The following is a 24416-nucleotide window of genomic DNA, read 5'->3' as shown; positions in this document are numbered from 1 at the left end:
TCCAGGTGGCCCGGCCAATAACCAGGCTGGGACTCCAGGCCCCCAGTACCTCCTTGTGGGTCATTGTTCCTAATCCGGTGACACCACCATGGGTTTCAGAAGCTGCTCGCTTGCCCTCCTCACCAGAGGCTCAGCCTCCAGGAAGGGTGCGGGCAGGTGAGCGCCTTCCCTTCTGGGTACTTAGCAATAGGGACACAACCAGGAAGCCAGGACTCGGGCGGGGCTGGCCCCAAGGACAAAGGCCACTTCCTGCACCCCCTCATAAGCGCACCTGTGATGCCTTCAAGACCTGGCCCTGGGGTCCTGGCACCAGGAAGTTGCAGTGTGGCTGACCCTCAGGGTTGGTGTGCCTCCCTGCCCCCGGGGCTCCGTGCCAGCAGAAGTAAATGCCCCCTGCCCTTCTGAGGTCAGGCTCGGAGACCCTTGGACCCTTTTCCACTCCCCCACCCCAGGAAAAATAGCTGGTGCCTTGGGGTCCCTGCACATGGCTTGTGGTGCCCACCTCCACCTGGGCTGGCCATCTGCCCCTCCTCCACGTCCTCCTTGCTCAGCTGGGTGGGCAGGGGCTCCTGGGAGTCAGTTCAGGAGGAAGGATGCCTGCGCGGCGCTGTGGGCAGAGGTTAAGGCCCGGGCCCAAGGAGGGAGGCGCTGCCCAGAGCACCCGCGCCGGTTCTGCCCTGGCCCTCCCCAGCCTTCCGTCAGATCCCTCCGTGCCCTGGCCGGGCTGGGTGTCACAGAGACTTCGGGGGTTTCGGGGTTGTGGAGAAGGGAGCCCCCGCTCACGAACTGCAGCCTGGCCCTAGTGCTCCCGCAGACCAGGGGGGTAGCCGAAGAAGGGGACTGCCCCCGAGTCTGGGGCCAAAATGAGCCCCTGCCTCGCACCTGAGGCTGAAGTCACCTGCCGGGCTAGAGTGTGACCCCCCTAGGGCACCAGACACCCCTTATGGGGAGCAGTTCAGGGGCCAGAGCAAGTTCTCAGCCTCCCCTGCGGGTCCTCGCGGAGGAGGGGCTCTCGCCCACCCTTCCGTGGGCACCCAGCTCCAGGGTTGGGGACAGAGTGGGTGTTAGGGACCCCCCGCGGGGAGCCCCGTGGGCGGGGTCAAGGTAAGGGGGCGGGGCGGCGACGCCCACGCCGTGTCCCCACCCCCGCGCCCGTGGTGTCCAGGTTCTAACCTGCCGCTCAGGTTCCTCCCGGCGGCTCCGCCCCTGTCCGGCGGCCCAGCCCCGCCGCGTCCTCCGCCCGCGGAGCCCAGCGCCGACAGACGGCGGACGGACACGCGCGGACGACGGGACCAGCGGCGGCGGTGGGGCCGCGAGCAGCAGGTGAGCGCCCCGCGGGGTCACGGACCCAGCGCGCCCACCGGCCGCGCCCGCCCGCGCTCGGCAGGAGCAACGCGGAGCCGAGCCCACGACGGGCGGGCCGGGCCTCAGTTTCCCCAGGTGGCGGTGCGACACGGGTCTGCAGGCCGGCCCGGGGCGGGAGGCCTCGGCCGGGGCGCGAGGGGCTGCGCCGGGCTGGTGGCCAGGGGCCCGTCCCGCTGCGGCCTGGCCTGTCCCGTCCCGTCCGGTCCCGGGCGGCGCCGGTGCGTGGGGATATTTTTAAGCTAAGGCACATGAGTCAGCCGGCCCGTCCCAGCCCTGGGGCTCGTGTGGGGAACCCGGTCCTCCGCTGAAGGGGTGGCGAGGGGGTTCTCCCTGTCCTCGAAGACCCCACACCCCAGTCCTAGGCAAGCTGGGCCTCCATTGGTACCAGACCATCGAGGTGAGCCGGGGCTGCCTGTGGGTCAGACGTCAGGAGGCACTTCTGGGTGTCAGCGAGGAGGAAACCAGGGCCGGGGAACATGGGACTGGGGTCAGGCTCTCGGTCACATTCGGGGTGTGGGAGTTTCAGGGAGGAGGAGGCTGGGGCGGGGCAGATCCAGGGGGTGGACTGGCAGGGGCTGTGGGCATCCAACCTCTGGCTCTCGTACACTTTTCCTCCCTGGGCCAGGCTGGGGGGGGGTGGCAGCCCCTGTGCAGGAGGGTGTGCCAGGTGGCAAGGGAGGGGTGTCTGCAGGGTTCTTCACAGACCATCTCTGCCCCCACCCCAGGTACAGTCTGCCCCAGGCAGGGCCCAGCTGGTGGTGCCTCCCCTCCCCCGACTCTGCACACACACACACATACCCATGGCCCTGCCCAGGCCTCTGCTGGTCCCTGCCTAGTGTCCCGCCCCAGTGGCTCAGAGCTCGGCTCTGCCTATCCAGCCTGCTTGCTGCTGGCTCCCAGGTGCACTCTGAGCATCTGCCCACTCCCGGCCTATCTTCCCAGGTTTGTTCCTCCCTCCCACCAGGATGGGCCCTTTCCTCACCCCAAGCTCCCAGACCTGCGCACAGCCAGCGCCTGAGAGGGTTCCTCCATTTCACCGCCCCACCTGGCTCCCCCTGGGCCTTAAGCTGGCTTCTCCCCAAGGTCACTGGGCGACAGGGCTGGAATTTGAACCTGGGGCCAGTCCCTCCTCCCTCCCTGCGGGAGCCTCCTCCCCTCCCTGGGTGACCAGGCACCATGTTCAGCTGTCCCTTTGCACCCGGAAAATGACCACAGTAAAACCAAAGTACAGCCTGGGCCCTGGCCCTGGGGCTGCATGGCACCCCTGCCCCAGTCAGCTGAACCCACTGGACCCCATGTGCTCCCTGACCCAGAGGTCGGGGGCCACCTCCCTGCGGGTCCTGATGCTCCCCGCTCCGCCCCAGGGAGCTGAAGGCCACGGGTTCCCAGCCTAGGCTCCCCGAGGGGAGGGGCCACGCGGCACAGCCTGTGTGCCCGCGGGCCTGCGTTTCACCCAGCTGTGTGTACCTGGACATAGGTGCCCAGTGCCCTTGGCTCAGCCCGTCAGGAATCCCATTAAACAAATACTCGGGCTCACCCACTGAGGTCAGGAGCATTCCGGACATTCTGGAGGCACTGATGGCTGGAGGAATCTGGCCAAGCCCCACCCCTCTCCCTCCCCAGAGAGCCAGGACTCTCGGTGGCAGTGGGAGGCCCGGGCTGGAGGCCCCCAGGCCGCACACTTCCTGGGAGTCCTCCCTGCAGGTAGGACCTGGTCCAACCAGAAAGCCCTGGGCTGCTCCCTGCCCTGGATACCAGCACCCCTGGTTCGCGGCCACTGACTGTGGCCGACCCCAACACTGCAACCGCTGGCCAGTGGCATTAGACAGAAGGTGAATGTGGGCCCAGAGAGCCCCATGGGGCACAGGCCCACAGGTGCCAGGCTCTGCTCAGGCCCTCTGGACTTGACCCAGGCTCAGGGTCCCCCGGGCCCCCCAGCTCCAGCCTCATCCTGATCTGCCCTCCTCCCATCTCAGGGCCTTGGACACCATTTCCTCTGCTTAAAGGTGCTTCCCCCTGAGCCCCTTCAGAGCCCCCAGGACACACTTCTCGAAGCCCCGCCCCAGAGGCCTCTGGCTGTGGGAGGCCTCTGCTGGTCCGTCTGGGGGTCCCTGTGGAGGGCCAAGGGTCTGGGGTGAGATGGGGTGGCGATGGCCCATGGGACATGGGGCGGAGGTAGGTGGTGTTGGGAGTCTGGACAGGTGGTCAGGGCTCCAGCCCCTGGATCTGGGGTGGGGGCTGGAGACCCGATGAGGCTGCACTGTTCCCCGTCCACTCAGGTGCGAGCCAGACGCCAGGGCCCGGACTCAGGCCACACCGAGGTCTGCCCTCCACCACTGGCCGCACTGAGGACGCCATGAGCCAGTCGGGGTCTATGAGCTGCTGCCCAGGTGCTGCCAAGTGAGTCCCCCCCCACCCAGCTCACCCCCACCTGCCAACCGCAAGCAACCCCCAACCCCAGAAGGGGTGCACGGGGCCCCACCCTCACCAGCCCCTCCCCCGCAGTGGCAGCCTGGGCCGGTCTGACAGTGTGGCCAAGATGAGTGCCAAGGACCTGTTTGGTGAGTGAGGTTTGAGGACGGGAGGGTCTCGCTCCCCCACCCCAAGGCTGTGCTGGGCCCCCACCAGGGGAGACGCAGGTCAGCGCTGGGCACCCCAGGAAGCTCCTGGACCCTGCTCAACCAGCCACTTGGGTCCTTCCGTAAAGCTCCAGGCCCCGTGGCCCTCCCCACTGAGCGGTAAGGGGAGAGGCTTTGCTAATAATTCAGGGCCATCAATATTGATTGGGCTGAGCTTCTCACTGAAACCCTATCGGAGGGGGACTGAGCGCCAGGTGTCTGCTCCTGGACAGCCATCCCGGCCAGGCCCCCTCCCCTCAGCCTGCCCCTCCCCCCGGCGCCCCCAGCCCTGCCCCTCCATCTCATTCATGCCTGTGAACAGGGTGCCCAGTCTAGAAACCAGCAGCTCCAGGAAGGGCAGGAGATGTTAGCTGGCAGCCAGGGTGGGGGAAGCCTGCTCCCACCCCAGGAAGGGGGACAGCCTCCTGCACCCCCACCATGACAGACCCCAGTCACAGGTGTGCCATCACCTGTCTGAGCAGGTCGTCCTGGGGCTGGAGGGAGGTTCACCTTCTGCCAGGACCTTGAGTCCATCATGGTGCTTGAGGGGCCCACAGAGCAGTATCCCTCCCTTCCACTCCACTTGGACGGGGCCCCGGGGCCGCCCTCTGGGGTGAGTGACTGGTGTCTCCCCACTCAGAACAGAGGAAGAAATACTCCAATTCCAACTTCGTCATGCACGAGACCTCCCAGTACCACGTCCAGGTGAGGTGGCCCCAGGGAGCACCCCATCCCCACTGCTCCAGGGTCCCCGGCGGGTGGAAAGGAGGCCCAGGGAGAAGTGGTCAGCCCAGGTTCTGACACCCACCAGCAGGTGACCAGAGGCAGGGACAGCCCCACACCTGTCCTGGCTCAGTCACAGTGGGGGCCTCCCTCCAGTTGTGGGGAGATCACGGTCTGGGGGATGCAGGGAACCCTGGGTCTGCATTGGGGGAGAGAAGGTGCTGGTGGCCAGGACGGCGCAGGCGAGGCCACACCTGGTGCCTGGCAGCCCTCAGATGGGAAGACCCTGCGGGAAAGAAACGGTCCCCTTGGCCCCGACACAAGGAACTGCACTTGAGGGAGAAGGTGGACAGAGACGTGTTGCACTGAGCTTCTGCAGGGCGGCCTGACTGACCAGTAGTTTGGGGACTCGTCGAGCTTGGCTACCTGCTCTCCAGACCAGCTGCCAGCACAGGAGGGCTCCCCTGGGTCAGCTTTTCACACTCGGAACTCAGGAAATACGTTTCTTAAATGACCTTGCTCCTGGCGGCCTCATTCCTGGTTCCCAGTCCTTCTCCGGGCCTGCAGGACAACAGGGCTGGGGATGGCTGAGGAGAGAAAAGCTGGGGGGACCCTGATCAGAAAGGAGAGGGGCCCTGGACCAGGAAGGTGGGGCCTTGGACCAGGAAGGCAAGTACTGCCCTCCCCATTTTGCCTTCCCCGCCCACAGAGGTCGGACAAGTCACTGCTTTCTGAGCCTCAGTTTTCTCGTCTATGCAATGGGTCCACAGAGACACTGGGGGTTCCTCGGGCTCAGGGACCAGCCCTGGGGCCATTCTGTGCTGCCGGGCTGGTGACCACTACTGGCTCAGTGTCCCAGGTCAGAGCACAGAGGGTGGAGGGGTCAGCTTTGTCCCTCTCAGGCAGCTCTGCCACCTCTGGGGCCAGGGGACTTCGCCCTTCTTGGTGAGGAGCCACCTCTACTACCAGGGCCTCCCAGCCCATCTCCTGGACTCTGGTCCAAGCCGTGGAGGGACCCCAGCCCAGGGGCGCCTCTTCTGCCCACTACAGCCAGCGAGGCTGGGGCATGGCCGGGTTTGCCTGGTCCTCCCAGACGAGGAAACTGAGGCACCGAGAGAGGGTGAGAGGTGGGGGCTAGGTCAGATCCACCCTGGCAACGAGGGGCCGCTGCAGCCAGGTGGATTTTGACTTTTTGGTTTTGTTTTTGCGTTTTTCTAAATTAGCATCAGGAAATTTGAGAGTGAGGGTGTGGGGTGTGCGGTTCTAGTGTAGACCTGGGTCGCCACCAGGATGGAGCTGTCCAGGCCACGGAAAGGCTGCGTGCCCCCAAAACAGCCTCGTGCTGACCCCGTGTGGTCACAGCCCTCCCCGCCCTCTCGGGCAGCGCTGCACGGTCCCCTGGCACCCCGGTTTGTCTTTCTGAGAACCCCCATAAATGAAACCATACAGCTTGTAGCTACCCTTGTCCTGCTTCATAAACCTATTTGAAGAAAGCACGAAGGCGGGGGGCACAACGCTGCAGGGACCCTTGGGGTGGCCCCGCTTCCGTCCACTCACCCGGCCCCTGTGGGCGGCAGGGTCCTGTCCTCACACCGCGCGGGTCCCCGTGTGGCCCGTTGATTCCTGTGCGTCACTGTCCTTGGCTGAGCAGAAATGTCTCATTTTGATGACACCCAATCATATCCATCTTTTTCGTTTATAGTTGGGTTCTTTTTGTTGTCATTGCCTGGCCCGAGGCTCTGAAGGTCTCCTCCTGTGTTTTCTAGCCGCCTGTACTTCAGGCCTTGGCGTGTAGGTCTGCGAGCCACTTCGAATTCACTTGGGGCGCGGTGTGAGCTCAAGGCAGTGTGGTTACGGGACTCGAGGCTTGTTCTTTCCCCGTGGGAGTGTGCAGCTATGTTAAACAGACGTTCTCTCCCCCTTGGATCGCCTGGGTCCCTTTTGTCCGACACGGACGGACTGGAGTGGACGGGCCACTGCTGGACTGGCCTGCCGTTCCCTGCCGTGCTTGTATCCGCCTTGACATCAGCAGCCTGAGCCCGCGGGCTTTGTGCTTTCTCTTCAGGGTCTTCCTGACCACGCTCAGTTCTTTGGACCTGCGTTGACATTGTAGAACCGAGTTGTTTCTGCCCCCCAAAAAAAGTGTGGTAGAATTTTGATTGGCATTGAGTCAAATCTATGGGTGGATTCGGGGAGCGTTGGCACCCTGACAGCACTGAGCCTCGGATCCCGGAGCTCTCGGGGGGCTCCTTGGTCTCTGTCTCTGGTTTTCACCGCCGTGCCTTTGCTCATCTTCGGTTGAAATACTTCCTAGGCCTGGCAGGTGTGGCTCTGGGGACTGAGCGGTGTCCCCTGGACTGAGAGGTCCTGGTTCGCACACTGGTGTTTCTGTCTCGCTCTCCCTTTCTCTTTCTCTAAAACAATAAAAAATAAATAAAATAAAAACATTTAAAAAACAGAAGGAAATACTCCTTAGGCATTTGGGGTTATTTTTTTATCCTTACCTGAGGACATTTTTTTGCATTTATCTTCAGATAGAGCAGGAAGGAGAGAGGGAGGAAGAGAGAGAGAAACATCGATGTAAGAGAGACACATCGACTGGCTGCCACCCACACAACGCCAACTGGGCTGGGGACAAACTGCAACCGAGGTAGGTGCCCTTAGTAGGAACCGAACCCGGGCCTCTCTGGTCTGCAGGCCAACGCTCTAATGGCTGAGCCACGCCGGCCAGGGTGGCATTTGGTTTTTATGTGTTGTCATAAATGGTATTGTTTTTTAAAATTTTATTTTCCGGCTCTGGTCAGTGTGGTTCACTGGTTAGAGTGTCGGCCTGTGCACGGAGGGGTCATGGGTTCGATTCCTGGGCGAGAGTGCATACCTGGGTTGCAGGTTGGATCCCTGGCCCCGGCTGGGGTGCATGTGGGAGGCAACCAATCGATGTGTCTCTCTCACATCAATGTTTCTCTCTCTTCCTCCCTCCCTTCCACTCTCTAAAAATCAATGGAGTCCTGGCCGGTTTGCTCAGTGGTTAGAGCGTCAGCCTGCGGTCCACAAAGACCCGGGTTCGGTTCCCACTAAGGGCACGTACCTCGGTTGCAGTTTGTCCCTGGCCCCGGTTGGGTCGTGCGGGTGGCAACCACTCGATGTGTCTCTTTCACGTCAATGTTTCTCTCTCTCTCTCCCTTACACTCTATCTGAACAAAAAATGGAAAAATGTCCTCAGGTGAGGATAAAATAAATAAATAAATAAAAATCAATGGAGCCCTGGCCTGTTTGGCTCAACGATTAGAGCATTGGCCTGCGGACTAATGAATTGAGGGTTCGATTCCAGTCAAGGGCATGTACCTCGGTTGTGGTTTGTCCCCGGCCCTGGTCGGGTTGTGTGACACAGAGGCAACCAGTCCGTGTGGCTCTGTCACATGGAAGTTTCTCTCTCTCTCTCCCCCTCCCTTCCACTGTATCTGATGATAAATAGAAAAATATCCTCGGGTGAGGAATTTAAAAAAAAAAAAAAAATCAATGGAAAAAAATATCTCAGGTGAGGATTAACAAAAGGACAAAAAAATTCACTTTCTGCCCTGGCTGGTTTGGCTCAGCGGTTAGAGCGTCGACCTGCGGTCCGGAGAGACCCGGGTTCGGTTCCCGCTAAGGGCACGTACCTCGGTTGCAGTTTGTCCCCGGCCCTGGTCGGTCGTGCGGGTGGCAGCCACTCGATGTGTCCCTTTCACATCGATGTTTCTCTCTCTCTCTCTGTTCCTCTCTCTCCCTCCCACTCTACCTGAACAAAAAAAATGGGAAAATGTCCTCGGGTGAGGATAAAAAAAAAAAAAATTCACTTTCTGATTTTCTGTTGCTAGCCTGTAGACAAACAATTGAATTTCTGTAAAGTAACCAAGTACCCCGAGTCCTGATTGAATTCCTTCGTTTTTTTCGGGGGCTTTGCTTGTAGATTCATTGGATCTTCCATGTACACGTCTATGTTGTCGGCAAATAAAGACAGTATTTAATTTCTTACTGTAGCCACTTGATTTTTCTTATTCGATCGCCCGGCCAGCACCGCCCGGACAGTGTTTAATGCAGTCCGAGCCTTGGGTCCAGTCTTAGAAGACAGCTGTCAGCATGTCCCCGTTACCCAGTGTGTGTTCGCAGCTGCCCTTTGTGGGCGGAGGACGTTTCTTTCCATTCTCCGTGTGCTGAGACTTTTTTAAAAAAATATGTTTTTATTGATTTTTTTAGAGAGAGAGGAAGGGAGAGAAACATTGATCGGCTGCCTCTGGCTCGCCCCCTCACTGGGAATTGAGTGCGAAACCCAGGCATGTGCCCCGACCGGGAATCAAACCGGGACCTCTCCGTCCCTGGATGACGCTTAATCCGCTGAGCCACACCAGCCGGGCTGCTGAGGCGTTTTATCATGAAAGATGCTTAAATGTTATCAAATGCTTTTTCTGTTTGTTTTTGTTTGTTTTAAATCCTCACCCCAGGATACTTTTTTCCATCTGTCTTCAGATAGAGTGGGAGGGAGAGAGAGAGAGAAGCATCAGTGTGAGAGGGACACATCGACTGGTTGCCTCCTGCACGACCCCAACCAGGGCCCGGGAAAAACCACAACCGAAGCACGTGCCCTTGACCAGAATCGAACCCGAGGCGCTTTGGTTCGCGGGCCGACGCTCTACCGCTGAGCCAAACCGGCCAGGACTCAAACGCTTTTTCTGAATCACACTAACTGGGTTTTTAAAAATATTGAACCGACCTAGCATTTCTGGGGTAAACCTCATTCATTCATGCTGTACTATCCTTTTTATCCTTTTACTGATTTGCTAACATTTTGTTAAGGATTTTTTTGGCATTAATGTTTATTGGAGATACTGGTCTATAATTTTCTTTTCCCGGGATGCCCTTGGAGGTTTGGTGTCAGGGTGATGCTGGCCTTATAAAGAGAGTGGGGTTGCCCTGGCCAGTCTGGGTCAGCGGTTAGAGCGTCGGCCTGCGGTCCAGAGAGACCCGGGTTCAGTTCCCGCTAAGGGCACATACCTCGGTTGCGGTTTGTCCCCGGCCCTGGTTGGTCGTGCGGGTGGCAGCCACTTGATGTGTCCCTTTCACGTCAATGTTTCTCTCTCTCTCTCTCTCCCTCCCACTCTATCTGAACAAAAAATGGAAAAATGTCCTCGGGTGAGGATAAAAACATTTTTTTTAAATAAATAAAAAGAGAGTGGGGTTGCTGTCCCTCCTGGGAGCATGCCCACACCCTTCTTCCCCCATGGGCATGCATCTCTTGAACTCTGGGGTCCCCAAGAGACTCGCAACCTGGGGAGCAATGGGCAGTGGCGGCTCGTCCCAGCCTAACCCCCTGGACTGTCTCCAGGGCCCCCTTTTTTCTGCTTGCCCAGTGAGCCAAGGCCGCCCCCCCGGGCTATCCTGCGCTTCTTGTATCCTGGGCCCCCAGCTTTAATAAACATGCCAAGAAAGAAGGGGGGGGGCAGTGGGTAAGTGTTCCTCCTCTGTTTTCAGAAGGAGTTGATGAAATGCTGTTATTACTTCTTTCTTAAATATTCGTTAGGGTTACCCTGGGAGGCCCTCTGAACATGGGGCTTTGGTTGTGGGAAGCTTTTTTTTTTTAATTTATCCTCACCCGAGGACATTTTTCCATTCTTTGTTCAGATAGAGTGGGAGGGAGAGAGAGAGAGAGAAACATCGATGTGAAAGGGACACATCGAGTGGCTGCCTCCTGCACGACCCAACCAGGGCCCGGGACAAACTGCAACTGAGGTACATGCCCTTAGCGGGAACCGAACCTCGGTCTCTCTGGACTGCAGGCCGACGCTCTAACCGCTGAGCCACCCTGGCCAGGGCCTTATGGGAAGCTTTCAATTATGAGTTTACTTTCCTTCCTGTGGGGTCTGCAGTGATGTCCCCTCTGTCCTCATGGCCACTGGTCATTCCTTTTCTCTGGTTTTGTCTTGACCACTCTTGTTCGGGGGTTATCCATCTCATTCATCTTTTCAGAACCAACTTTGGGCTTCGTTGATTTTTCTCCCTTGTCTGTCTGTTTACTAGTTTGTTAGTTTCTCTCTTAAGTTCCTTCTTCCCCTTACTTTGGGGCTTTGTGTCTTCTTCTTCTTGAGGAGGGTGCTTAGATCTCTGATAGTCAGTCTTCCTTCTTTCCTAACCTATTCATTTAAATCCTGCAAAGTTACCCCAAAGAACTACTTGAGCTGTACCCTAAGCTTCGATGCGCGTGGTGTTACTATTACTCAGTGCAGAAGACAGTTGACCCTTGAACAGAATGGGTTTAAACCGTGTGAGTCCACTAATACATGGTTTTTTTTCAATGAATATGTATTTTTCTTCCTTATGATTTTCTTAATGACATTTTTTGTCTAGCGTGCTTTATTGTAATACAATACATACTCTCTACAGCATACAAAATGTGTGTGAATCGACTTTATGTTACCAGGAAGGCTTCCAGACAGCAGTAGGCTATTTGTAAAGTTTTTGGAGAGTCCCTGGCTGGTGTGGCTCAGTGGTTGAGCACTGACCCATGCACCAAGGGGTCACCGGTTCGATTCCTGGTCAGGACACATGCCTGGGGTTGCTGGCTCGATCCCCACTAGGGGACGTGCAGGAGCAAGCGATGGATGGTTCTTTCTCACTGATGTTCTCCCTTCCTCTCTCTCGAAATCAATAAAAACATTTTTTTAAGTTATGTTCAGATTTTCAATGCACGGGGATTGGTGTCCCTCACCTTCATGTTGCTCAAGGGTCACCTGTACTTTTTCATTTTCCTTGTGACTTCTTTGACCCATGGCTTGTTCAGAAGTATGTTGTTTAATTTCCGATTACGTATTTGGGTGTTTTCCAGTTATCTTTCTGTTATTCTTTTTTTTCTTTTATTTATTGATTTTAGAGAGAGAGGAAGGGAGAGGGAGAGAGATAGAAACATCGATGAGACAGAACATTGATTGGCCACCTCCTGCACGCCCCCCACTGGGGATCAGGCCCACTACCTGGGCATGTGTCCCGACCAGGAATCAAACTGGCGACTTTTGATGCACCGGTCGACGCTCAACCACTGAGCCACACCAGCTGGGCTTGTTTTTCATTTCCAGTTTAACTCCATTCTGGTCAGAGAACATGCTTCTGTGTGATTTAACTCATTTTTACTGGACTGACTTGGGGGCCCAGCAACTTGGTCTTGCTTGGTGTGGTGCCGCCGCATTTCACGAGCGTGTGTTTCTCAGACGGATCGGCTGCCTTGGGCAGCTCCCCGGGGGGCCCCCGCGTCCCCCATCTCAGCCACAAGGACCGATCAGTCCTGGTCCCTAGACGAGGTAAACAATTCAACGCTGACTTATTCCTAAAGGAAGGGTCTCCGAGCTCAACTAGCTAAGTCTCATTCGATGAGACTGCGTACAATTTTCTGAAATAAAGCTACTTGGATTTGCCCTGGCCGGTTTGGCTCAGCGGTAGAGCGTCGGCCTACAGACCAATGAGTTGCGGGTTCGATTCCGGCCAAGGGCATGTCCCTCGGTTGCGGTTTGTCCCCGGCCCTGGTGGGGCTCATGCAGGAGGCAGCCACTCGATGTGTCCCTTTCACATCGATGTGTCTTCTCTCCCTTTCTTTTCCCCTCTCTCCCTCCCACTCTGTCTAAAGATAAATGGAAAAATATCCTTGGGTGAGGATTCAAAAAACCAACAAACAAAAAAGCTTCTTGAATTTATTTTCCTGTAGGCTCGCTGTTCATATCTTTTGCCAGTTTTGCTACTGAGGTGTTCATCTTTTCCTTGTCTACTTATGTATTTATTCTTGGAATCCTTAATTATTATATTTAACAAAGTAAATGTCCTGGCCAGTTTGGCTCAGCGGTTAGAGCATCGGCCCGTGGACCAAAGAGTCTCGAATTCGATTCCGGTCGAGGGCACGTGCCTCGGTTGCAGGTTCCATCCCTGGCCCCAGTCGGGTCATGTGGGAGGCAACCAATCGATGTCTCTCTCTCTCCCTCTCCCTCCCTCCTTCCCGTTCTCCCACTCTATCTGAATCAGTGGAAAAATATCCTCAGGTGAGGATTAAAAACAAAGTAGCGCTTCTAACAAAGTTAAGAGCCATCTTTGTAACGAATATTGGTCTTTTTATGTTAAGACAGTCATCACTGTGTCTATTGTGTCTATTTTTCCCCCTTTCTTTAAAACTGTGCACATGGTATTTTCTCCAGGGCGAAAGCTTTATATTTTCATTAGGTCAGATATATTGGCTTTTTCTTTGGAGCCCCTGGATTTTCTTCCTGGCTTAGGAGTCCCCTCAGGAAGGAAGTCTTTCTGAGATGGTCAGAGGTCAACCAGTATTTCTTCTAGTACCTTCGTGGTGGCGAGTTTTCCCGTTAAGTCTTGACTGCCTGGAGTCTGTGTTCCTGTTCACCCTGCTGCCCCAGTGTTGCTGACCGGATTCAGCCCAGGCTGGTGGGGCAGCCAGGCTCAGGGGACAGGAGAGGAGGAAGGCCAGGCAAGGGGAGGCCTGGGCTGGACAAGTTTCCCCGGGCTGCTGCCTGGATGCCTGCTCATTCCCTGCACATTGGCAAGGGCACTGTCCCAGCCCTGGGGGACAGCAGTGCCCGGCAGCCAGATCCCTGTCCTCACACTGAACACAAAGGATGTCACCTACGGATGATGTCGGTGCACAAGAAATAAAACCAGGGCTGGCTTTATTTATAACAAACCAGGGCTGTGGTGACAGTGATGCTGAGCTGGGGAGGGCCGTCTCAGAGGTGGGGACAGCTGGGACCGGGAGGAGGCGCCGCTAGGCTAGTGCAGAGGCCCTGTGGTGGGCCCGCCAGGGGTGGGGGTGGGGATAGTCCTTGCAGGGCAGCAAAGGTTCTGTCAGGACTCGGCCTCGGCTTTATATTTTCATTAGGTCAGATATATTGGCTTTTTCTTTGGAGCACCTGGATTTTCTTCCTGGCTTAGGAGTCCCCTCAGGGCCGGCAGAGACACCCTAAGGGGGTGCTGTGCCCCTTCGGACCCCCAGGGAAGGTGTTCCTCCCCAGACCCCTGGGCGCAGCCCCTTGGCCCTGGCTCTTGGCACAAGGAGGGCTCTGCCCATCGTGACCACCCGCCTGCCCGCCCCCAGCACTTGGCCACATTCATCATGGACAAGAGTGAGGCCATCGTGTCGGTGGACGACGCCATCCGGAAGCTGGTGCAGCTGAGCTCCAAGGAGAAGATCTGGACACAGGAGATGCTGCTGCAGGTCAACGACCAGTCACTGAGGCTGCTGGACATGGAGTCCCAGGTGGGCAGCAGCAGGGGCAGGGAGGGCGTCCACAACCCAGATTCCCAGCCAGGCCTCTCCTTGGGGGCGGGATCAGGATGAGGGCGAAGGGCAGGCCAGCAGGGAGGACTGGACGGGCTGAGAGTCCAGGACACAGGTACACAGGGCTGTGTCCACCTGTCAGGAGCCTGTGCACTGGCTGTCCAAGCCCAGGCCTGCCTGGGTCCGGGGGTCTATGGGTCTGTGCGTTTCATCTGTGGCCACTTCCCCGTGGAGTCCATGTCTGTGTCCACGTCTGGGTCACGTCCCTTTTCTGTGCCTGCGAGTTATGCTTGTGTCAGTGCCCATGGCACAGCTTCCGTGTCCCGGGCACTCTGTTCCTCGGGTCCAGCCCAGGCCCGTGTCTGGGCCGTGTCTGGGCCGTGCCTGGGCCGTGTCTGGGCCGTGTCTGGGCCGTGTCTGGGCCGTATCTGAACCGTGTCTGGGCCGTGCCTGGGCCGTGCCTGGGCCGTGTCTGAGCCCTGTCTGGGCCTCACACCTGTGCGGCGTGGCTGAGCCATGTGAGCCTGTGCCCAAGCCTCCCTGCCCCCCAGGAGGAGCTGGAGAACTTCCCGCTGCCCACCGTGCGGCACACCCAGACGGTGCTGAACCAGCTGCGCTACCCGTCGGTGCTGCTGCTCGTGTGCCAGGACTCGGAGCAGAACAAGCCCGACATCCACTTCTTCCACTGCGACGAGGTGGAGGTGAGCAGGGGCCGCCGCGTGGGCCGAGCCAGCCCGGCGCCCGAGCCGACCTGACGCCCCCTCCCCACAGGCGGAGCTGGTGCACGAGGACATCGAGAGCGCGCTGGCCGACTGCCGCCTGGGGAAGAAGATGCGGCCCCAGACCCTGAAGTGGGTGCGGGCCGGCGGGAGGGGGCGGGGCCGGCGGGAGCTGGCGCTGAGCCGCGGGTCCCCTCCGCAGGGGCCACCAGGAGAAGCTGCGGCAGCGGCAGTCGGTGCTGCCTCCGCGCCAGGGCCCGGCCCCCGTGCCCTTCCAGCACTACGCCCAGAACTCTTCGCCCCCCAAGAACCGGGTGGGCCCGCCCGTGTCGCCCAGCGAGCCAGGTGGGCCGAGGGGCCGGGCTGGAGGCTGAGAGGCTGTCTGGCCCGTGGGGCTCGGTCAGCAGCGGCTCTGCTCCCCCCCCCCCCCCCAGGCTTCCGCTCTCAGGAGTCGCAGGACGAGGAGCCCCCGCGGGCCGTGCTGGCCCAGAAGATCGAGAAGGAGACGGTGGGTCTAGGCCCCTTGGTGCCCGCCCCTCCCCGGCCCGGGGCCAAGAGGCAGGCCTGTGGCTGTCCCGTGTGGGCGCGGCTGACCCCTGCCCCTGCTCTGACCCCAGCAAATCCTCAACTGCGCCCTGGACGACATCGAATGGTTCGTGGCCAGGCTGCAGAAGGCGGCGGAGGCTTTCAAGCAGCTGAACCAGCGCAAGAAGGGGAAGAAGAAGGGGAAGAAGGGGCCTGCAGGTGCTGGGGACGGGGAGGGGGACCGGGAGGGAGAGCGGGAGAGGGGTGGGGACAGGGTGGGAGACTGGGAGGGGGTTGGGGAACAGGGAGGGGTTGGGGAACGGAAAGGGGTGGGGAACAGGGAGACGGGATGGGGACTGGGTGGGAGACTGGGAGAGGGTTGGGGAACAGGGAGGGGGTGGGAGACTGGGAGAGGGTTGGGGAACAGGGAGGGGGTGGGAGACTGGGAGATGGGGTGGGAGACAGGGAGAAGGGAGGGGGACAGGGAGAGGGTTGGGGAACAGGGAGGGGGTTGGGGAACAGGGAGGGGGTTGGGGAACAGGGAGGGGGTGGGGAACAGGGAGGGGGTGGGGGACAGGGAGAAGGGAGGGGGACAGGGAGAGGGGTGGGGAGCAGGGAGGCAGGTGGACTCATGGCCACCGCCCCACGTTGCAGAGGGTGTCCTCACGCTGCGGGCGCGGCCCCCCTCCGAGGCCGAGTTTGTGGACTGTTTCCAGAAAACCAAGCTGGCCATCAACCTGCTTGTGAGTCCTGTGCCCCCCCCCCACCCCGTCCCGTCCTTGGGCCGACATCGAGAGGGAGGGCAGGGCCCGGGTCAGCCCCCGTTTGTTCCCAGCATCGCCCTCCCCCGGGTCTCCGCCGTTTGCTCACTGGCGCCCCCCCGCCCCCAGGCCAAGCTGCAGAAGCACATCCAGAACCCCAGCGCCGCCGAACTCGTGCACTTCCTCTTCGGGCCTCTGGACCTGGTGCCTGGGGCGGGGCGGGGCGGGGGGCGCGCCGGGCTGGCCCTCGGCCCAGGGTGGGGGAGCACTACCCTCCGAGCGGTGGGCGCAGCAGCGGACTGTGGTGGGGTGGGCGGGGTCCACCCGATGGGATCCCCTCTGAACCGTACTGTGCCCCAGATCGTCAGCACCTGTGGTGGCCCGGACATCGCACGCTCTGTCCTCAGCCCCCTGCTCTCCCGAGACGCCGTGGGCTTCCTTCGGGGCCACCTTGTCCCCAAGGAGATGGTGCTGTGGGAATCACTGGGGGAGACCTGGACACGCCCCCGGTACAGCACTAGGCAGAGAGGGGGTGGGGAGGGGGCACAGACTGGGGTGGGGTCAGCGGCAGGTGGGGCCAGTTCTGGCGGGTGGGCTCACCCCAGATCTCCCACCCCAGCTCCGAGTGGCCACGGGAGCCGCAGATGCTCCCCTACGTGCCCAAGTTCCACAGCGGCTGGGAGCCGCCCCTGGACGTGCTGCAGGAGGCGCCCTGGGAAGTGGAGGGGCTGTCCCCTGCCCCTGGTGAGGAGGTCAGAGCACCCTCCCTGCGGGCACTGGCGGCCCCCTTGCCTCCTCAGCCCACCTCCACCCCCTGCCCTCACCCCACCCACCCTCCTGGCCTGACCCCTACCCCACACCAAGCCCAGGTGACCCTCTTTCCTGCAGCGGACTCCAGTAAGCCGATCATCCTTCCGAAACACTCGGAAACACAGCCTTGTATCTGAGCCCACACCCCCTGGAGACCTCCACCCAGTCAGCTCCCCGCATGCTCATAGGTAAGTCCTCCAAGTGAGGGGGCGTGACACTCACCCTTCGAAACAGAGGGTCTGGGTACGCTGCCACCAGGTGGCAGCAAGTGCCTTGTTCGAACTGGAAACAGACACTTTCGAACTGGAAACAGGTTTTCCTTCTAACTTTGTGGTGTACAGTTTAAGGGAAAATGGCACAAGCCAACCATAAGCTCACTAACCTCCTACTAATCTCTTCTTGTGTCTGCACATTGGCGTTTTCGAGTCATGGTTAGAAATTTACTAAGCCTCTGAGCTTAAGTGTTTGAACCAATCCCTGCAACCTTGTTGGAGTTGAATTAGGCCCAATCGCAGAGCCAGAGGAAGGGGTAGAGGGCCTCTCCCCCCACCCCACCCCCAACACACACACCGCGAAAGAACACGTCCCACAGACACAGGGTCTGTTCTCACTCTTGGCCCAGGTCTGCCTGAGGAGCGTGCGACTTGGCCAGACGCCAGGGTTCTGTTTCAGGAGGGGAGGGGCAGCAAATCCCTGTTTTGAATGTTTGGTTTTTTAATTGATTTTTTAGAGAGCGAGGAAGGGAGAAAGAGAGAGAACCATTGATGAGAGAGAACATCAATTGGCCACCTTCTGCATGCCCCCCACTGGGGATCAGGTCCACAACCTGGGCATGTGCCCTGACCAGGGATCGAACTGGTGACCTCCCGGTGCCTGGGTCGATGCTCAACCACTGAGCCACACCGGTCGGACCTGGGGTTACAATTTAATGCGTTTTCATCCTTTGTCCTGGCTGAGCCACCCTGGCTAATCTTGACAGCCCTGCCAAGGCTCCAGGGGACACTCCAGCCTCAGGCCCTCACCTCCCCAGTGTCCTGAGGCTGCATCTGGGTGAGAGAGGCTCCCTGATGATCAGAGGCCAGAATGGACCGGGAGGGCTGGGCTGCAGCTCTAGGCCTGCTCCTTGCTGAGGTCAGGTCACGCCCAGCCAGAGCCGCCCACCCCACCCCACGCCCCTGCAGCCCACCGGCAGACGTCCAGTTGGTGCTCATGCATTCTGTGCTGCCCCAAGGGGCCACGGCCCTCCGGTCTGCTGCTTTCCAGGGACGGCTGTGACCTTGCCATTTCTTGGGGACACTCCTGTCTCTGATTTCCCTGTGGGGCCAGGCCTGGAGACCCATGAGGTGGCTTGGACTGCGGCCACCCTTGCTATGCCCAAGACACCTGGGTCCCGCTGGCCCCCACCTCCCCCACCTCCGCGCAGGGGCCCCAGACGCTCTGGGGCTGTCACAGTTTCCATTCCCGGCTGAGCAAGCTGAAGCTGCCTCCACTGCAGCTGTGGAGAGCGAGCGGGAGGCAGCCACGCACCTGGGAAGCTGCTCCCCTCCACCCAGCCCCAGGTCCAGGAGGAGACCCCTGCCGAGCTCTGGACCTCAGCCCCTCCTGTTCCACACAGGGGCTACGACCCGGCGCCAGCCATGGCCAAGTATGTCAAGGTCCTCTACGACTTCACAGCCCGGAATGCCAATGAACTGTCAGTGCTCAGGGATGAGGTCCTGGAGGTGAGTGGGGCCCCGCAGGAAGGGCCTGCCCAGGGGAGGCAGGGCAGTGGGCAGGCAGATTCACAACCCTGGGACTTGGCTCGTCTGCCACTCCTATCCCCAGGGCTCTACCCCTGGGCTCCCATCTGGATCCACAGCCTGCCCCCCAGCCCCAGCAGAGACTGGATGAAGAACCCCCTCCCTTGGAGGTTGCAGAGGGGGCACAGGGACTCCTGTGCTGGGTTCAGGACAGAGGATGGGTCCCCTCTCTGTGCCGACTAGGGGACCTTCCAACCCAGCAGGGGCTTGTGATTCATGCCCACCCCTAGAGTCCCCTCAAGGCACGCTCTGGGTTTGGTGCCAACCCCAAATCTGGGTCACCCACGGGGAGGAAAGTGGAGCGAGCTGAGCGGGGGATCTGTATCCAAGCCGAGCTGGAGACACCTCGCTCAGGGTGCAGCGGAGGGATGGCCCCAAAGGCGGGAAGGAAGGTAACAGGGCAGGTGGGACCGTTGCCCCGTGGCGGTGGGTGTGTGGCACATACAGGTGCTGGAAGATGACCAGCAGTGGTGGAAACTTCGCAGCCGCAGTGGCCAGGCCGGCTACGTGCCCCACAACATCCTGGTTGAGGCCCGGCCCGAAGATGTGGGCGCCCCCCTCGAGCAGGTGATGGGGGTGAGCGGTGGGGTCGAGGGGCTGAGGGGACAGGTGCACCAGTGGCAGGGAAAGACCCAGCTTGCGCCTGGGGTCCTCCCTGCAGGGGCTGGTCCCCGGGCCACTTGGGGGCCTGGACAGGTACTGGGAGGGGGAGAGGGAAGGGGTTCCGCACACTCTCCTTATTCTGTCCTTGCTGGAAGGGAAGATAAGAGACCCTGATGGGCCCTGTTCCCTGCCTCTTCCCCCCACCTGCAGGCTGGCCCGAAATACTGGGGTCCTGCCAGCCCCACCCACAAGCTGCCCCCAAGCTTCGCTGGAAATAAAGATGGTGAGTGGGGAAAGGTGGGGGTGTGCAGGGAGTGCAGAGCCACCTGGGGGGCGGGGAGGGGAGCCCTGGGGCGGAGCCGGGCTCAGGGCCTGAGCCGCTGGTCCCGCAGAGCTTATCCACCACATGGACGAGGTGAACGACGAGCTCATCAAGAAGATCAGCCACATCAAGGCGCAGCCTCAGCGTCACTTCCGCGTGGAGCGCAGCCAACCCGTGCGCCTGCCTCTCACCTACGAGTCGGGCCCCTTGGAGGTCCGCGCCTGGCTGGAAGCCAAGGCCTTTAGTTCGAGGTGAGTGGGCGGCACAGGCGGGCATGCAGGCGGCCGGCAGGGGGCCGCAGGTGCAGGCAGGTGTGCGAGGCTGCCGAGCCCGCCCCGCCCACTCCACGCCTGTCCATAGGATTGTGGACAATCTGGGCATCCTGACCGGGCCGCAGCTCTTCTCACTTAACAAAGACGAGCTGAAGAAAGTGTGTGGGGAAGAGGGCAGCCGCGTGTACAGCCAGCTCACCGTGCAGAAGGCCCTCCTGGAGGTGAGCCAGCGCCCCACCCAGCTGCGCCTGCCCCCCACCTGCTCCCTGGGGACCTGGTCTGCGCCCCGCACCCTGCGCCTACCCCCTCCTGCGTCTCCCCCCCCACACACACACATACATACACGCAGACCTGCTCCCTGGATACCTGGCCTGGGGGGTGCCTAGGCTGAGGATGCCCCATTTCTGTCCCCAGAAGCAGCAAGGTGGGTCGGAGCTGGAGGAACTCATGAACAAGTTTCATTCCAAGAACCAGAAGAGGATGGAGGACGACAGCTAGGCCGGCCCTGCTGGCCACTGTGCTGCGGTGGGAGCACTGAGTATTATTTTTGTATGTGTATATATTCTGGACCATGGACACAGCGGGGGTGTGGTGCCGACCCCAGGCCCTGCACCTGGCTGGGGGCCCGCTCACCTGCCTGTGGCACATGACCTGGCCCTAGCTCAGCAGTGCCCCACCCCACGCTCACCTGCTTGCTCCAGAGTCCACCTCAGCCAAACTTGTCACCTGGAGGTGCCAGCCCCCACCCACCTGTCTCCTGGAGCCGGAGCGATGGCCGTTCAGACGCAGCCAGCTCTCCCCACATCCCTCCCTGAGGCCACAGAACCCTGCTTTCCTCTGGCCTCCTCCATCCACATGGGGGTCCCCGGCACTGGAGACGACTCCTGTCCCACCACGTGACTGCTCACATTCACACCCACCTGTAACCCCACTCTCCTGGGTGGGCTGCAGGCCAGAAAGGCAGCAGACTCAGCTGCCCAGCCACCCTGGGCTCCGAGCCAACCAGGCTGATGACCCTTGCCCCGGCTGTGCCCACAGCGCCCTCCCCGAGCACTGCCCCCAGGGGGCCTGGGATGTGTGTGCTGAATTCCCTTCACCTTTTCAAGAAGCAAGTGTGGACTGGATGCACTGAGCACTGGCCTTGGACACCCCCCTCCCCCGAAGCACAGCCCCAGAAAGGAAATTTCTCTGACCTGCTCTCGGGTCAGCCTCGCCCTGCATGCTGTACAGGGGGCCTGGTGAGTCGTGGGGCCTGGACTCTGCTGGTTACACCCCAGAGCTGAGAGGTAGCCAAGTTCAAAGGCCCTGACATTAAACCACTGGTCTCCTAGCAGCCGTGTCTGCCTCCTGAGGGGAGGGTGGGGTCACTGTGGGTCCTGGGGAACCGCACCCTTCGTGAGAGCTCGGGGGCGGGGCAGGCTGTGGCCAGGCGGGCAGTGGAGGCCCCAAGTAAGGCTGCTCACCCCTGACCCTGGTGGGGGGCCTGGGAGAGCACCCCTGGGGACAGTGCTGGGAGGTGAGGGGTCGAGAGGGGTCCTGTCCCGAAGGCCCAAAGACTGTCACCCAAGACGAGTAGAGTGGTGGGAGCCATACCCGTGGGACCTCAGGTGGGTGGGAAAGGGGTGTGAGTCAGAGCGAGGCTGAAACCCGATTTGGAGAGCTAAGCTGAGGATGGGGTGGGGAAAGGGAGGGAGAGGGGCCGACGAGAGGGTGTGGGGCTGGCTGGACCGGCCTGACGGTCAGCTGGGGTGGCGTCAGCGCAGGAGCCAGCGGTCCCTGAGCGCAGACGGCTGCCCTCTGCACAGCGGAGGAGGCCGCTGGCGCCCTCTGCTGGCCACTCTGCGCGCGGCGGCGCGTGGCGGCCAGGGGGCGCCCCAACACCTGACTGGTTCTGGGGCCTCTTGACCTGCGTGGCCCCAGAGAAGCCGCGCACGAAGCCTAGGTCAGGGTGTGCAAAAGGCTCAGTCTTGGGGTCTCTGCCTGATGCATCGGGTGACCGCAGGGAGCTCGGATGCAGAGCGCAGGTTGAACCTGGCGGGGCTGAGGTGGGAGGGCTATCCTTTGGTTGGTGGACAATTAAAACAGGCCCAGCCCTGGTGGTGTGGCTCAGGGGTTGAGCGTCGACCCGTGCACCAAGGGTCGCCGGACGATTCCCAGTCAGGGCACATGCCCAGGTTGTGGGCCCGATCCCCAGTGAGGGGCGTGCAGGAGGCGGCCAATCGATGTTCTCTGTCATCAGTGTTTCTATATATCCCTCTCCCTTTCTCTCGAACATCAATAAAGAAAAAAAAAAAGGCCCGGTCCCCTGGTCTGGAAAGCCCCATGTAGCTGGGTCAGGCCACTGGGCCGAGTCTGCCCAGCAGGTCTCGGTCAAGGGAAGCTGGAGGCGTCTGTCTGGTGCTGTCAGTCTGGTGCCATCTGGGCCACCACTGGAACCTGACCACAACAGCCCCCTCGCCCCAAGAAAGAAAGGACCACCCCACACCCCCAGGCCAGAAAAGAAGTTCTGCCCTCCTGAGCCTGGACAGGACCGCAAAGAGAGAGAGATGGGCCCCCAGAGGAAAAGGGGAGGGATAGGGGCAATGTCCCTCCCCCTGGAAACCCACAGACCTCTCTACAGGTGCTCCGACCACCCCACCCCCCGCCCTACTAGGCTGAGTCCTTCCTCAGAGCGGGATGGGCACCCCTGGCTCCTCCTGCTCTGAATGGGGCCTCTGCTGGCCCAGGGATGCCAAACTAGAACCGGAGGTTAGGGCACTGCCCCAGTCCAGCCACCCCCACCCAGCAGGGCTGCCCCGTCACCAGCATGGTCTCGGCTTTAGGGACACTGCCTCTGGGCGGGGCTGCTTCTCTCTTCAGAGCCCCAGAACCTACGCCTGCTTCCTGGGTTCAAATGCGATTTGGCCTGATTCGAGTTTTAACCGCTCACCTCCTTGCCTCCCACTGCAGACTGGCCGAGTGGGGAAGGGGGAGGGGCTGATGGTGCCAGCCCAGTGGGGGCAGGGCTTCAGAAACACTGACCATGGGCGGAGGGGTGTCCATAGCTTGGGTAAGGGTGGAGCTGCCCGCCCAGTACCCACTCTATGCCCAGCTGTGCCCAGCAAATGTCCCAGGAACAAGGCCAGTCTCTGTCTTGGGGACAGGCTGTCTTTGTGCCCACCCCTTCAGCGTGGCTCTGTGCCCCCCCACGGTGGCCTTGGCCCCAGTGCACAGGCTGGCCCAACGGGGGACGGCTGCCTGTGCTGTTCAGGATGAGCTCCCCCCCCCTTTTTTTTATAAGAATAGTTTATTGATTTTTAGAGAGGAAGGGAAAGGGAGAGAGAAACATTGATGTGAGAGAGAAACATCAATCAGTTGCCCCGCCCCATGCATGTCTACCCCCTGGGGATTAAGTCTGCAACCGGGCAGGTGCCCTGACCAGGAATCGAACCGGCGACCCTTCAGTGCACAGGTTGATGCTCAACCAACCAAGCCACACTGGCCAGGCCTCCGTTTATTTTTATCCTCACCCGAGGACATTTTTCCATTTTTTGTTCAGATAGAGTGGGAGGGAGAGAGAGGAAGAGAAACATCGACGTGAAAGGGACACATCGAGTGGCTGCCACCCACACGACCCCAAGCAGGGCCGGGGACAAACTGCAACCAAGGTACATGCCCCCAGCGGGAACCGAACCCGGGTCTCTCTGGACTTCAGGCCGACGCTCTAACCGCTGAGCCAAACCGGCCAGGGCTCCTTTTTTGTTTTTAAAAGCTTTTTGCAAATTATTTTACACACCACGAGGTTAATGCACAGAATAGCACAGGAGGAGGAAATCCCTCGATCCCGTATTGAACTGCCGAGCACAGAGCAGCGGGACACACCAGCGGGAGGGACCCCCCGGGAGGGTGGCCCGGAGAAAATGGTCTGTGTTTGCAGAAACATCGGCGCTTCTGCCCCCCGAGGTGAACGAACGCCAGAGCTATTAGACTAAGGTGAGAGATGAGACCGTCCAGTTCACAGAGGAAAAGGTGGGCACTGCGGGACCTGACCAAGAGCTTCCCATACAAAACGCATGCATGAGTTTGACTTCATGGAAAGTAAGAGCTCGTGTCCACCCGAGGGCCACCGGTGGGCTGGCGGGAGCCGTCAGCGGTAGACTGTCCATGGTTAAACTGACCGGCAGACAGCAGCCCTCCAGCTGGGTCCTCAGGCCTCCGGGGGCCCGTGACCCTCTGAGCTCTCAACCAGTTTCACAACAAGACAGCTGTGTTATAGGTTGAATTGCGTCCCCCACAATGGATGTAAGAGAAAGTCATTAGGTTGGGCCCTGACCCAGCTCACTGCTGCTTAGAATAAGGAAGTCTGGACACATGCACACAGGGAGAACGTCCTGTGAAGATGGAGGCAGAGCCCGGCCCGTGTGGCTCCGTGGACTGAGCGTCGTCCCAGGGACTGAGAGGTCCCGGTTCGATTCCCAGTCAGGGCACATGCCCAGTTTCGGGCTCAATCCTCAGTAGGGGGCGTGCAGGAGGCAGCCGATCGATGTTTCTCTTGCACATCGATATTTCTCTCTCTCTCTCCCTTCCTCTCTCTCTAAAAAATCAATAAAAACGTA

At 60.1% G+C, this 24416-nt stretch overlaps 1 protein-coding gene across 4 annotated transcripts; it reads left to right on the top strand.

Annotated features, from left to right (window-relative positions):
* Positions 1-1274: 1274 nt before the first annotated feature.
* On the top strand, positions 1275-20747 carry EPS8L2 (EPS8 like 2). 4 transcript variants are annotated; one of them, XM_036281094.1, is made up of 21 exons: positions 1275-1323; positions 3645-3765; positions 3871-3926; positions 4624-4688; positions 13828-13989; positions 14562-14711; positions 14782-14861; positions 14932-15074; positions 15164-15237; positions 15347-15473; positions 15909-15997; positions 16145-16219; positions 16376-16524; positions 16635-16767; positions 16904-17013; positions 18441-18546; positions 19072-19191; positions 19438-19510; positions 19620-19800; positions 19910-20042; positions 20236-20747. In XM_036281094.1, exons 2-21 carry the CDS (start codon positions 3722-3724, stop codon positions 20317-20319), a joined length of 2154 nt encoding a protein of 717 aa, XP_036136987.1. In that variant the 5' UTR covers positions 1275-1323; positions 3645-3721; the 3' UTR covers positions 20320-20747. The 4 variants fall into 4 exon arrangements, with proteins under 4 accessions (XP_036136987.1, XP_036136985.1, XP_036136986.1 ...); XM_036281092.1 differs by having other exon boundaries at positions 19072-19200; XM_036281093.1 differs by lacking the exon at positions 1275-1323 and adding an exon at positions 3442-3460 and having other exon boundaries at positions 19072-19200.
* Positions 20748-24416: the final 3669 nt, after the last annotated feature.

The sequence above is a fragment of the Molossus molossus genome, unplaced genomic scaffold, assembly GCF_014108415.1.
Source record: "Molossus molossus isolate mMolMol1 unplaced genomic scaffold, mMolMol1.p scaffold_m16_p_31, whole genome shotgun sequence".
Classification (NCBI taxonomy): domain Eukaryota; kingdom Metazoa; phylum Chordata; class Mammalia; order Chiroptera; family Molossidae; genus Molossus; species Molossus molossus.
This window is presented reverse-complemented; position numbering and strand designations above follow the sequence as displayed.

Excerpts from the sequence above, each read along its gene's own strand:
- EPS8L2 (XM_036281092.1), top strand. The coding sequence starts at position 3,722 with ATGAGCCAGTCGGGGTCTATGAGCTGCTGCCCAGGTGCTGCCAA. Across the intron at positions 3,766-3,870 it reads TGCTGCCCAGGTGCTGCCAA|TGGCAGCCTGGGCCGGTCTG; the intron begins GTGAGTCCCCCC and ends CCTCCCCCGCAG. Across the intron at positions 16,220-16,375 it reads TCTTCGGGCCTCTGGACCTG|ATCGTCAGCACCTGTGGTGG; the intron begins GTGCCTGGGGCG and ends ACTGTGCCCCAG.